This window comes from Hyla sarda, unplaced genomic scaffold (genome assembly GCF_029499605.1).
Source record: "Hyla sarda isolate aHylSar1 unplaced genomic scaffold, aHylSar1.hap1 scaffold_1779, whole genome shotgun sequence".
Taxonomy (NCBI): domain Eukaryota; kingdom Metazoa; phylum Chordata; class Amphibia; order Anura; family Hylidae; genus Hyla; species Hyla sarda.
Genome location: NW_026608423.1, coordinates 44625 through 57667, shown reverse-complemented (window position 1 = coordinate 57667; position 13043 = coordinate 44625). Strand labels below are relative to the sequence as shown.

At 43.6% G+C, this 13043-nt stretch overlaps 1 protein-coding gene across 1 annotated transcript; it reads right to left on the bottom strand.

Annotated features, from left to right (window-relative positions):
- Positions 1–1630: 1630 nt before the first annotated feature.
- LOC130313528 (gastrula zinc finger protein XlCGF17.1-like) lies at positions 1631–2880 on the bottom strand (the record flags this gene model as incomplete). The annotated part of the gene is made up of 1 exon (XM_056552663.1): positions 1631–2880. A coding segment is annotated over one exon (1050 nt), but the record flags the coding sequence as incomplete, so codon positions are not given.
- Between the last annotated feature and the right edge of the window lie 10163 nt (positions 2881–13043).

Here is a 13043-nt window from a genome sequence, read left to right as displayed (position 1 = left end):
GTGTATATAGAGGGGGGGCTGTGTATATATAGAGGGGGGCTGTGTATATAGAGGGGGGCTGTGTATATAGAGGGGGGGGCTGTGTATATAGAGGGGGGGCTGTGTATACTAATAACCTGCATGCATCGTATGTCTTAGGGGGGGCTGTGTATATAGAGGGGGGGGGGCTGTGTATATAGAGGGGGGCTGTGTATATAGAGGGGGGCTGTGCATATATAGAGGGGGGGGCTGTGTATATAGAGGGGGGCTGTGTATATATAGAGGGGGGGGCTGTGTATATAGAGGGGGGCTGTGTATATAGAGGGGGGGGCTGTGTATATAGAGGGGGGCTGTGTATATATAGAGGGGGGCTGTGTATATAGAGGGGGGCTGTGTATATAGTGGGGGGGACTGTGTATATAGAGGGGGGCTGTGTATATAGAGGGGGGGCTGTGTATATAGTGGGGGGGCTGTGTATATAGAGGGGGGCTGTGTATATAGAGGGGGGGCTGTGTATATATAGAGGATGGTAATAACAGCTCTGTTTCTATCTTTGCAGATGACACCAAGCTTTGTAGCACAGTACAGTCTATAGAGGATGTGTATATAGTGGGGGGCTGTGTATATAGAGGGGGGCTGTGTATATATAGAGGATGTGCATAAGTTACAAGATGACTTGGATAGACTAAGTGTCTGGGCCTCCACTTGGCAAATGAGGTTCAATGTGGATAAATGTAAAGTTATGCATCTGGGAACTAATAACCTGCAGCATCGTATGTCTTAGGGGGGCTGTGTATATAGAGGGGGGGCTGTGTATATAGAGGGGGGCTGTGTATATAGAGGGGAGCTGTGTATATAGAGGGGGGCTGTGTATATAGAGGGGGGGGGGTGTATATAGAGGGGGGCTGTGTATACTAATAACCTGCAGCATCGTATGTCTTAGGGGGGATTAAACTGGCAGAGTCACTGGTAGAGAAGGATCTGGGTGACTTGTAGATCACAGACTACAGAACAGCACAATGTCAGGCTGCTGCTTCCAAAGCCGGCAGGATATTGTCATGTATAAAAAGAGGCCTGGACTCAAGGGACAGGGACATAATACTCCCCCTTTATAAAGCATTGGTACGGCCTCACCTGGAATATGCTGTTCAGTTTTGGTCGCCTGTTCATAAAAGGGACACTGTGGAGTTGGAAAGGGTGCAGAGACGCGCGACTAAACTAATATGGGGCATGGAACATCTTAGCTATGAGGAGCGATTAAAGGAGTTACAATTGTTTAGTCTTGAGAAGAGACGTTTAAGGGGGGATATGATAAACGTATATAAGTATATTAATGGCCCATACAAAAAATATGGAGAAAAACTGTTCCAGGTTAAACCCCCCCAAAGGACGAGGGGGCACTCCCTCCGTCTGGAGAAGAAAAGGTTTAGTCTAAAGGGGCGACACGCCTTCTTTACCGTGAGGACTGTGAATTTATGGAACAGTCTACCTCAGGAACTGGTCACAGCAGGAACGATTAATAAATTTAATACAGGGTTAGATACATTCCTGGAACAAAATAACATTAATGCTTATGCAGAATTATAAAACTACATCCCTTCCCCCAATATCCCACCACACCCCTACCCCACAATTACCTGGTTGAACTTGATGGACGTTTGTCTTTTTTCGACCGTACTAACTATGTAACTATGTAATATCACAACCATATATCACACTCTTCTCCTACCATGTAAACTATAGTGATGACATCGCTGGATCGGTGACTACGTTCTAATAGAAAACTTTTATTAACAATTGGTAACAAGTTTGGAGATGCAGTATATGATATATGTATAAATGTCAGATATCCTATGTACATGGTGAATATATAGATGTGTTATCTGCATCATTTATTGCTCTAAATTGGCTTCTCTCCTGTGTGAGTTCTTTTATGTTTAACAAGATGTGATTTGAAAATAGCTTCTTTCCTATGTGAGTTTTCTGATGTTTAAGAAGACTTGATTTGCCAGTATAACATTTCCCACATTCTGAACATGAAAATGGTTTCTCTCCTGTGTGAGTTCTTTGATGTTTAACAAGACTTGATTTTTGGGAATAACATTTCCCACATTCTGCACATGAAAATGGCTTCTCCCCCGTGCGAGTTCTTTGATGTCTAACAAGATGTGATTTCTCAGTAAAACATCTCCCACATTCTGAGCATGAAAATAGCTTCTCTCCTATGTGAGTTTTCTGATGTTTAAGAAGATTTGATTTGCCAGTATAACATTTCCCACATTCTGAACATGAAAATGGTTTCTCTCCTGTGTGAGTTCTTTGATGTTTAACAAGACTTGATTTGTCAGTAAAACATTTCCTACATTCTGAGCATGAAAATGGCTTCTCCCCTGTGTGAGTTCTTTGATGTTTAACAAGACTTGATTTGTCAGTAAAACATTTCCCACATTCTGAGCATGAAAATGGCTTCTCTCCTGTGTGAGTTCTATGATGTTGAACAAGATGTGATTTGTCAGTAAAGCGTTTCCCACATTCTGAGCATGAAAATGCATTCTCTCCTGTGTGAGCTTTCTGATGTTTAAGAAGTTTTGATTTGCCAGTAAAACATTTCCCAAATTCTGAGCATGAAAATGGCTTCTCCCCTGTGTGAGTTCTTTGATGTTGAACAAGATTTGATTTCCTAGTAAAGCAGTTCCCACCTTGTGAACATGAAAATGGTTTCTCCCCTGTGTGAGTTCTTTGATGTCGAGTAACATCTCCTTTGCAAGTAAAACATTTCCCACATTGTGAACTTGAAAATGGCTTCTCTCTTGTGCGAGTTATTTGATGTGTAAAAAGATTTGATTGCTGAGTAAAACATTTACCACTTCCTGAACCTGAAAACGGCTTCTCTCCTGTGTGAGTTCTCTGATGTACAACAAGACCTGATTTCTGAGTAAAACATTTCCCACATTCTGAGCATGAATATGGTTTCTTTCCTGTATGAGCTCGTTGATGTCCAACACCCCTTCTGTGACCTTTATTTTGCTGAACATCCTGTGATGAATGAGAAGACGGGACCTGTATATAAGGATGAGATGACAGATCTTGGCTGTGAAGGGCTGAGGTTGTATCTGGGATAATGGAATGTTCTTCATATGTATCTTGTGTGATATCATCATCTGCTTTATAATCTGAAGATATAAGATTCTCCTCTGATCTCCTGGTACAAGAATCTGCAGAGAATAACACAGATTATATAATTGAGTATTAACCTTATTTACATTTTTCCATCTAGAGTCACACGAGAGTTTGTTTTTTGTGGGACCAATTTTACTGTGAAATAGAAAACAAATTGTGGGATAAAATTCAATTGAAATAAAATGCAATTTTTCTAATTTGGGATTTTTTCATCACCTACCATATAACGTGATGTCACAACTGACGTTATACTTATCCATCAGGTCAGTATCATCATCCAACTTGTAGAGTTTTCCTTATGTTTTAATTTAAAAAAATACTTTAACCCCTTAAGGACTTTTTAAGGGTTTCTTCACTTTCATTTCATCCACCTCACCTTCTAAAAAATCAGAACGCTTTCAGTTTTCTACCTACAGACCCATATGAGGTTGGTTTTTTTTTTGCGCTACCAATTTTACTTTGTAATGACATCAATCATTTCACCATAAAAAAAATTTTGTGAGGCAAAAATTGAAAAAAAAAACAACCATTATTATGTAACATTTGGGGGCTTCCGTTTCTACGCAACGCACTTATCGGTAACAATGACACCTTACCTTTATTCTGTAGGTCCCTACGGTATAAGGACACCCAACTTATATAGGTTTGATTTTGTTTTACTTCTTTTAACCCCTTAACCCCTTCCCGCTATTGGACGTATGCATACGTCCAAGCAATCTCCTGCTCTGCCGTGGGCAGCGCAGGAGATCGCCGGTGGGACTCAGCTGTCAATCACAGCCGGAGTCCCACCGCAGTTGCCTGGGCCGCGATCGCGCCGATCCCGGCAGCATTAACCCCATAGATGCCGTGATCAGTTCTGATCACGGCATCTATGGTGTTTGCAGGGGGAGCGCTCTCCCCCTGCCCACCAACGGCGGTGCCGCGATAAAATAAGGGGGATCGGGGGTGTCCAAAACACTCTCGATCCCCCTGAAGGGATAGGAGTGAGGTGGCAGGGTTGCCACCTCTCCTATCCCTGCTATTGATCGGCCGGAGCGACCGACCAATAGCAGACTGGGGGCAGGGGGGAGGATAAAAGTTTGGTTCCCCCCGCTATGCCCACCCATCGGTGTCCGGGCACAGCGGGGGGAACCGTGTAGTAGCGGCGGCGGCGGTCACTTACCTGGCGGCGGAGCTCCAGATGACGGCGGCGACTGTGATCATGGCGGCGGTGGAGGTGAGTATGGCGGCGGTGTGTCCGGGAGTCTGTTGCCTAGCAACATCTGCAGGGAGACAGTTTGGAGAGTGGTCTCTAAACTGTGGCCCTCCATATGTTGCAAAACTACAACTCTCACCATGCCTTGACAGCTGTTTGCTGGGTTGGCATGCTGGGATTTGTAGTTTTGCAAGATGGGGTTCAGGCTAGAGATCACTGACAGTGGTCTCTAAACTGTAGCCCTCCAGATGTTACAAAACTGTAACTCCCAGCATGCCCAGACAGCAGTTTGCTGTCTTAGCATGCTGAGATTTGTAGTTTTGCAACATCTGGAGGGCTACAGTTTAGAGACCACTGTCAGTGATCTCTAGCCTGAACCCCATCTTGCAAAACTACAAATTCCAGCATTCAGGAACAGCAAAAGGCTGTCTCGGCATGCTGAGAGTTGTACTTGCGTGCCTCCAGCTGTTGTATAACTACATCTCCCAGCATTCCCTTTGGCAATCAGTACATGCTGAGAGTTGTAGTTCTGCAACAGCTGGAGGCACACTGGTTGGGAAATACCGAGTTAGGTAATAGGTTCTATTTCCTAACACAGTATTTTCCAACCATTGTGCCTCCAGCTGTTGCAAAGCTACAACTCTCAGCATGCACGTTCTGTCAGTGCATGCTGGGAGTTGTAGTTTTGCCCCCCTCCCATGTGAATGTACAATTTACATTCACACTGGCGGCGGATTACAGCGAGTTCCCCGCTTCAAGTTTGAGCTGCGGCAAATTTTCCGCCGCAGCTCAAACTCCTAGCAGGAGACTCGGTGTAATCCGCCGCCAGTGTGAATGTAACCTAAAAACACTACACTACACTAACACAAAATAAAGAGTAAAACACTTCACTACACTAACACAAAATAAAGAGTAAAACACTTCACTACACTAACACAAAATAAAGAGTAAAACACTTCACTACACTAACACAAAATAAAGAGTAAAACACTTCACTACACTAACACAAAATAAAGAGTAAAACACTACATATACACACATACACTGCCCCCCCCTTCCCCCCCAATAAAAATGAAAAACGTATTGTACGGCACTGTTTCCAAAACGGAGCCTCCAGCTGTTGCAAAACAAAAACTCCCAGCATTTCCGGACAGCCATTAACTGTCCAAGCATGCTGGGAGTTTTGCAACAGCTGGAGGCACCCTGTTTGGGAATCACTGGCTTAGAATACCCATGTGTCCACCCCTATGCAAATCCCTAATTTAGGCCTCAAATGCGTATGGCACTTTCTCACTCTGGAACCCTGTCGTATTTCAAGGCAACAGTTTAGGGCCACATATGGGGTATCGCCGTAATTTTGGGGGGCTTTTTCTCCTTTTACCCCTTATGAAAAGGTAAAGTTGGGGTCTACACCAGCCTGTTAGTGTAAAAAAAAAACATTTTTGTACACTAACATACTGGTGTTGCCCCATACTTTTAAATTTCACAAGCGGTAAAAGATAAAAAGCCCCCAAAATTTGTAATGCAATTTCTCCTGAGTACGGAGATACCCCATATGTGGGCGCAAAGTGCTCTGCGGACGCACAACAAGGCTCAGAAGGGAGAGTGCACTATGTACATTTGAGGTCTAAATTGGTGATTTTACAGCGGTTCTGACATAAGCGCAAAACAATAAATACTCACATGTGACCCCATTTTGGAAACTACACCCCTCACGGAATGTAACAAGGGGTACAGTGAGCCTTTACACCCCACAGGTGTCTGACAGATCTTTGAAACAGGGGTCTGTGAAAATGAAAAATAACATTTTTAATTTGCACAGCCCACTGTTCCAAACATCCGTCAAATGCCAGTGAGGTGTACATTCTCACTGCACCCTTTATTACATTCCGTGAGGGGTGTAGTTTTAAAAATGGGGTCACATATGGGGGGGTTCCACTGTTCTGGCACCACGGGGGGCTTTGTAAATGCACATGGCCAAATTCTCTCTCCAAAAGCTCAATGATGCTCCTTCTCCTCTGAGCATTGTAGTTCGCACCCAGTGCACTTCCCGTCCACTTATGGGGTATTTCCATACTCAGAAGAGATGGGGTTACAAATTTTGGGGGGTATTTTCTGCTATTATCCCTTGTCAAAATGTAAAATTTGGGGGAAAACAAGAATTTTAGTGTAAAAAAAAAATATTTTTTTTTTTACATATGCAAAAGTCGTGAAACACCTGTGGAGTATTAAGGTTCACTTTACCCCTTGTTACGTTCCCCAAGGGGTCTAGTTTCCAAAATTGTATGCCATGTGTTGTTGTTTTTTTGCTGTCCTGGCACCATAGGGGCTTCCTAAATGCGGCATGCCCCCAGAGCAAAATTTTCTTCCAAAAAGCCAAATGTGACGACTCCTCTTCTGAGACCTGCAGTGCGCCAGCAGAGCACTTTTCATCCCCATATGGGGTCTTTTCTGAATCGGGAGAAATTGGGCTTCAAATTTTGGGGGGTATTTCTGCTATTACCTTTTTTTTAAATGTTACATTTTAGCTAAACCAAGCATTTTTGGTAAAAAAAAAATAATTTTTTTTTACATATGCAAAAGTCATGAAACACCTGTGGGCTATTAAGGTTCACTTTATCCCTTCTTACATTCCTCAAGGGGTCTAGTTTCCAAAATGGTATGCCATGTGTTTTTTTTTTTTTTTTTTTTGCTGTTCTGGCACCATAGGGGCTTCCTAAATGCAACATGCCCCCAAAAACCATTTCAGAAAAACGTACTCTCCAAAATCCCCTTGTCGCTCCTTCGCTTCTGAGCCCTCTACTGCGCCCGACGAACACTTTACATAGACATATGAGCTATGTGGGCTACAAAATCAAGTATAAATTTTATCCTTTTACCCCCTTGTAAAAATAAAAAAATTGGGTCTACAAGAACATGCAAGTGTAAAAAATGAAGATTTTGAATTTTCTCCTTCACTTTGCTGCTATTTCTGTGAAACACCTAAAGGGTTAAAACACTGACTGAATGTCATTTTGAATACTTTGGGAGGTGCAGTTTTTATAATGGGGTCATTTATGGGGAATTTCTAATATGAACTTCAAACCTGAACTGGTCCATGAAAAATAGCGAGTTTGAAAATGTTTTGAAAAATTGTAAAATTGCTGCTGAACTTTGAAGCCCTCTGGCGTCTTCCAAAAGTAAAAACTTGTCAATTTTATGATGCAAACATAAAGTAGACATATTGTATATGTGAATCCAAATAAAAATTATTTGGAATATACATTTTCCTTACAAGCAGAGAGCTTCAAAGTTAGAAAAATGCAAAATTTTCAATTTTTTCATCAAATTTGGGGATTTTTCACCAAGAAAGGATGCAAGTTACCACTAAAATTTACCACTATGTTAAAGTAGAATATGTCACGAAAAAACTTTCTCGGAATCAGATTGATAAGTAAAAGCATTCCAGAGTTATTAATGTTTAAAGTGACAGTGGTCAGAATTGCAAAAAAGGGCTGCGTCCTTAAGGGGTTAACCACCAAGCCCATTATGACCTTAACATCTGACCACTGTAATTTTAAGCATTAATAACTCTGGAATGCTTTTACTTATGAATTTGACTCCCAGATTGTTTGTTCGTGACATATTCTACTTCATGCTAGTGGTAAATTTTTGTCAATACTTGCATCATTTCTTGGTGAAAAATTCCAAAAGTTCATGAAAAATTAGAAAATTTTGCATTTCCTAACAAGCTCTCTGCTTGTAAGGAAAACAGACATTCCAAATAAATTATATATTGATTCACATATACAATATGTCTACTTTATGTTTGCATCATAAAATTGACAAGTTTTTACTTTTGGAAGACATCAGAGGCTTCAAAGTTCAGCAGCAATTTTCCAACTTTTCACAAAATTTTCAAAATTGGAATTTTACAGGGACCAGTTCAGTTTTGAAGTGGATTTGAGGGGTCTTCATATTAGAAATACCCCACAAATGACCCCATTATAAAAACTGCACCCCTCAAAGTATTCAAAATGACATTCAGTAAGTGTGTTAACCCTTTAGGTGTTTCACAGGAATAGCAGCAAAGTAAAGGAGAAAATTCAAAATATCCATTTTTAACACTCGCATGTTCTTGTAGACCCAGTATTCAAATTTTTTCAAGGGGTAATAGGAGAAAATGCCCCCCAAAATGTGTAACCCAATTTCTCTCGAGTAGGAAATATCTCATATGTGAACATAAAGTGCTCTGTGGTGCACTAGAGGGCTCATAAGCGAAGGAGCAACAATGGGATTTTGGAGAGTGAATTTTGCTGAAATGTTTTTTTAGGGGGCATGTAAAATTTAGGAAGCAAAAAAAAAAAAACACATGGCATACTATTTTGGAAACTACACCCCTCAAGGCACGTACAAGGGGTCCAGTGAGCCTTAACACCCCACAGGTGTTTGATGATTTTCCGTTAAAGTTGGATGTATACTTAAAAAAAAAAAACATTTTTCACTAAAATGCATTTTCTCCCCAAATTTACCATTTTTACAAGAGGTGATAGGGGAAAATGCCCCCCAAAATTTGTAACCTCATCTCTTCTGAATATGGAAATACCCCATATGTGGACGTCAAGTGCACTGCAGGCGAACTACAATGCTCTGAAGAGAAGCACACTTGGCTTTTTTAAAGTAATTTTTGCTGAAATGGTTTTTGGGGGACATGCCACATTTAGGAAGCCCCTATGGTGCCATAACAGCAAAAAAACAACAACACATGGCATACTATTTTGGAAACTACACCCCTCAAGGCACTTAACAAGGGGTACAGTGAGCCTTAAAAGTGTTTGACGACTTTTCGTTGAAGTCGGATATGTAAATAAAATTTTAAAAAATTTCGCTAAAATGCATTTCCCCCCCAAAATTTTCAAATTTTACAAGAGGTAATAGGAGAAAATGCCCCTCCAAATTTGTAACCCCATTTCTTCTGAGTATGGAAATACCCCATGTGTGGATGTAAAGTGCTCTGCGTGCAAACTACAATGCTCAGAAGAGGAGGAGCGCCATTGAGCTTTTGGAGAGAGAATTTGTTTGGAATGTGAGTCAGGGGCCATGTGTGTTTACAAAGCCCCCCGTGGTGCCAGAACAGTGGACCCTCCCACATGTGACCCCATTTTGGAAACTATAACCCTCACAGAATGTAATAAGTAGAGATGAGCGAATCAAACTTGACAAACCTGAATTTGTTACGAATTTCATGAAAAATTTGATTCGCTACGAATATCGCTGCGATTCTATCGCACGAATCGCTTAATTAAACTCCATTTTACAGCGTTCCAGGCTATTGTAGAGCTAAGATGGCGGATCCACATGTGAGTACATGGGGCAGGGGATTATGGGAGGGCGGGAAACAGCGGCGGGAATGAAGGTAGGCGGGCTGACCCTGAACCACATGTGAGATGGAGCCTATCAGTGTTCACTGACCCCTGTGATGTCACAGCCCCTATATAATCGGCGGCCATCTTGCCTCACTTCATTTCATCTATGCACTCAGATGGAGAGGACGGGACTGTGTGCGTGTGAATAGCTCATACCACAGCGTTACACTGCAACTGCTAGTCACATCAGCATTAGGGAAAGGCAGGAGTGCAGAGTGCTGTGCTGTTACACTGAGAAGGATCATTGATTGCTAAACCTCCTATTCACGTTATAGAGCATTGCAGCAGAGAGGGGCAGATAGCTGTCAGCTGCCTCATACAGATCTCCAAGCTGCCTGAACTTTATCATCCATCTTATCTCCTCATTTTTCAGCTCTATTGATTTTTTTTTCTCCACAAATCTTCTGCTGCTCAGAATTGTGTGACAGAGTGCAATTTAGGGTTTAATCCCTGGATTATTTTTTTGTGGTGCTGCACTGTTGGGTCCTGCTGCTGTTCAGAAATAAGTCATATTAGTGTGGACTTTAGTGCCTTTTTTTTACCATTTTTCACCTTTTACTCTGTCTCTGTGCTAAATTCAGTGTTATACCACACGTTATATACCTGCCGGTGTATTAAAGAATTTTTTTTTTCCCCTGAGTACAAATACGCTTAACAGTGGCCTTATCATTGCAAAGGGCCTAAATACAAGCAAATAGCGTACCATATACCACCTTTTTTTCTGTCTCTGTGCTAAATTAAGTGTTATACCACACGTTATATACCTGCCGGTGTATTAAAGAAAAAAAAAGTTTTTCCTGCGTACAAATACGCTTAACAGTGCGCTCATCATTGCAAAGGGCCTACATACAACCAAGTAGTGTACTATTTAGTACCTGTATTTCTGTCTCGGTGCTAAATTCTGTGCTATTCCACACATTAGTATACACTGGCTGGTGTATACAACAAAAAAATAGTTTTTTTCTGCGTATAAATACGCTTAACAGTGCGCTCATCAGTGCAAAGGGCCTAAATACAACAAATTAGTGTACTATTTAGTAACTGTTATTCTGTCTAGGGCCTATATACTTTGAAAGGACAGCCGTAAGTAATCGCCTGCTGCTGTTCTATACCCTCATAAACGCACTAAGTATGTCAGGCAGGGAAGTGCCAGGACGTGCACAGAGAAGGGGCAGAGGCCTACATACGTCAGGCAGAGTTGGCAGCAGGAGTCGCAGCAATAGGCCTGAGCTCCCGTTAACACCCAGCGGTCGTGTCGTCGACCCATCTCTCCTCGTCAATTGGTTTGCACACTCATCCCCATCATCACAAGCGACATCTGACAACCCCAGTCAAGAGTCGGTGGGTTCCTCAGACACAACCCTCAGTTGGCATGGCCCGGGAGCAGTCCCTGTAATCCCATTGCCTTTGTCCTATGCTGTTCCCTCTCCCAAATAAGTATCTCATGCTTTGGGTTCAGCTCCACTATTTAGCGAGGATGATGTAATAGAGGACAGTCAGCATCTAATGGGCAGCGAAGAATGTGAGGAGACATGCGTCCCTTGCTCCGCAAGGCGGGCAAGTAGTGATGAGGAGAGTGACGTGGGAGGCGGTGTTTCAATTGTTCAGGGTCCTGAGGCAGACACTGTTGTGGAACACGAGGAGGACATCAGTGACGTGCACAAATCTTTTGATGATGATGATGAAGCCAATCGCAATTGGGAGCCAGGTGCAGAAGCCGGGCTTCATCATCATCAGGAGAAGAGATTTGCTCTTTGTCTATGAGGCAGCAAGTTGGTAGCATGGTTGGCAATCAGCATGGTGGTGGCCGTAGTGAAAATTCAGGAGCCAAACGTGCCAGGGGGAGACCACCTGCTTCGCGGCAAGCTACCATTCAGGGAGGTAGTGGAACAGGGGTTTCTAGAGACGGCGCCAATAGCAGTGAAATAGTGCGAACTGCGGGTGGGAAAATCAGCTACTCTGCGGTGTGGTTGTTCTTCATAAAGAATCCGGAGGACCTTAGCGTAGTCACATGCAAAATCTGTGGGCAGAAAGTGAAGTGTGGCCAGGGTCCCAATCTCGGCACCACGGCCCTGCATCAACACATGATTCGCCACCATAAAGCGGCCTGGGATAACCGTGGCTCCGAGGTACTGGTCCAGCCTGCCGCATCACCTAGTGGCCATCCGCTCCCTCCGTCATCCAGCCAAGGCTCCACCACCTCAGCCGAAGGGAGCATTGTGTCAAACCCTCCTTCTTTCGCTCCTGCTTCCTCCGCTCGTAGTCAGCCATTCCTCCAACAATCGATCGGTGAAGCCATGTCCAAGAGACAACAGTATGCGCCCACTCATCCAACGGCGCAGAAGTTGAATGGGCTCCTGAAGTTGCTGGTGTTGCAGTCCCTCCCTTTCCAACTGGTGGACTCTGCAGCTTTCAGAGAATTGATGGCTTGTGCCGAGCCGAGGTGGAGAGTCCCAAGCCGTCATTTCTTTGCGAAGAAGGCAGTACCAGCCCTGCATAAGTTTGTACAAGAGAAGGTGGGCCAGTTCTTGAGCCTTTCGGTGTGTTCAAAAGTGCACGGCAGCGCCGACGTGTGGAGCTGTAACTACGGGCAGGGACAATACATGTCTTTTACGGCCCACTGGGTAAATGTTGTTCCTGCACAGCCACAACAGCAACTTGGACAGGTCACACCGCTTCCTCCTCCACTCTCTGGCTCCCAGGCAGTTGGTCCTTTTACAGTGTGCGCCTCCTCCACCTCCTCCCCGTGTCCTCGGCCTCCACTGCACGTCCAAATCTCGGTGGCCCTTCATCATACCACGTGTGTAGGGCACAGCGGTGTCAAGCCGTCCTTCACATGGTTTGCCTTGGCGAACGGAGTCACACAGGGGAGGAACTGCTAAAGTTCATTAGGGAAGAAATCCGAGTATGGTTTACTCCACGAAATCTGGAAATGGGAACCATGGTGACCGACAATGGGAAGAACATTGTGGCCGCGCTGCGACAAGCAAGTGTGAACCATTCGCCCTGCATGGCACACGTGTAGAATTTGGTTGTCAAGAAGTTCATCGAGTCTTTACCCCATTTGCAAGATGTCCTGACAATGGCAAGGAAACTGTGCATGCACTTCAGCCACTCGTACACCGCCAAGCACACTTTGCTTGAGCTGCAGCGTCAGAACGGTATCCCACAACATAGTCTGATTTGTGACGTTGCTACACTTTGGAATTCCACCCTCCATATGTTGGACAGACTATACGAACAAAGAAAAGCCATCACAGATTTTTTGATGATACAAGCAGATA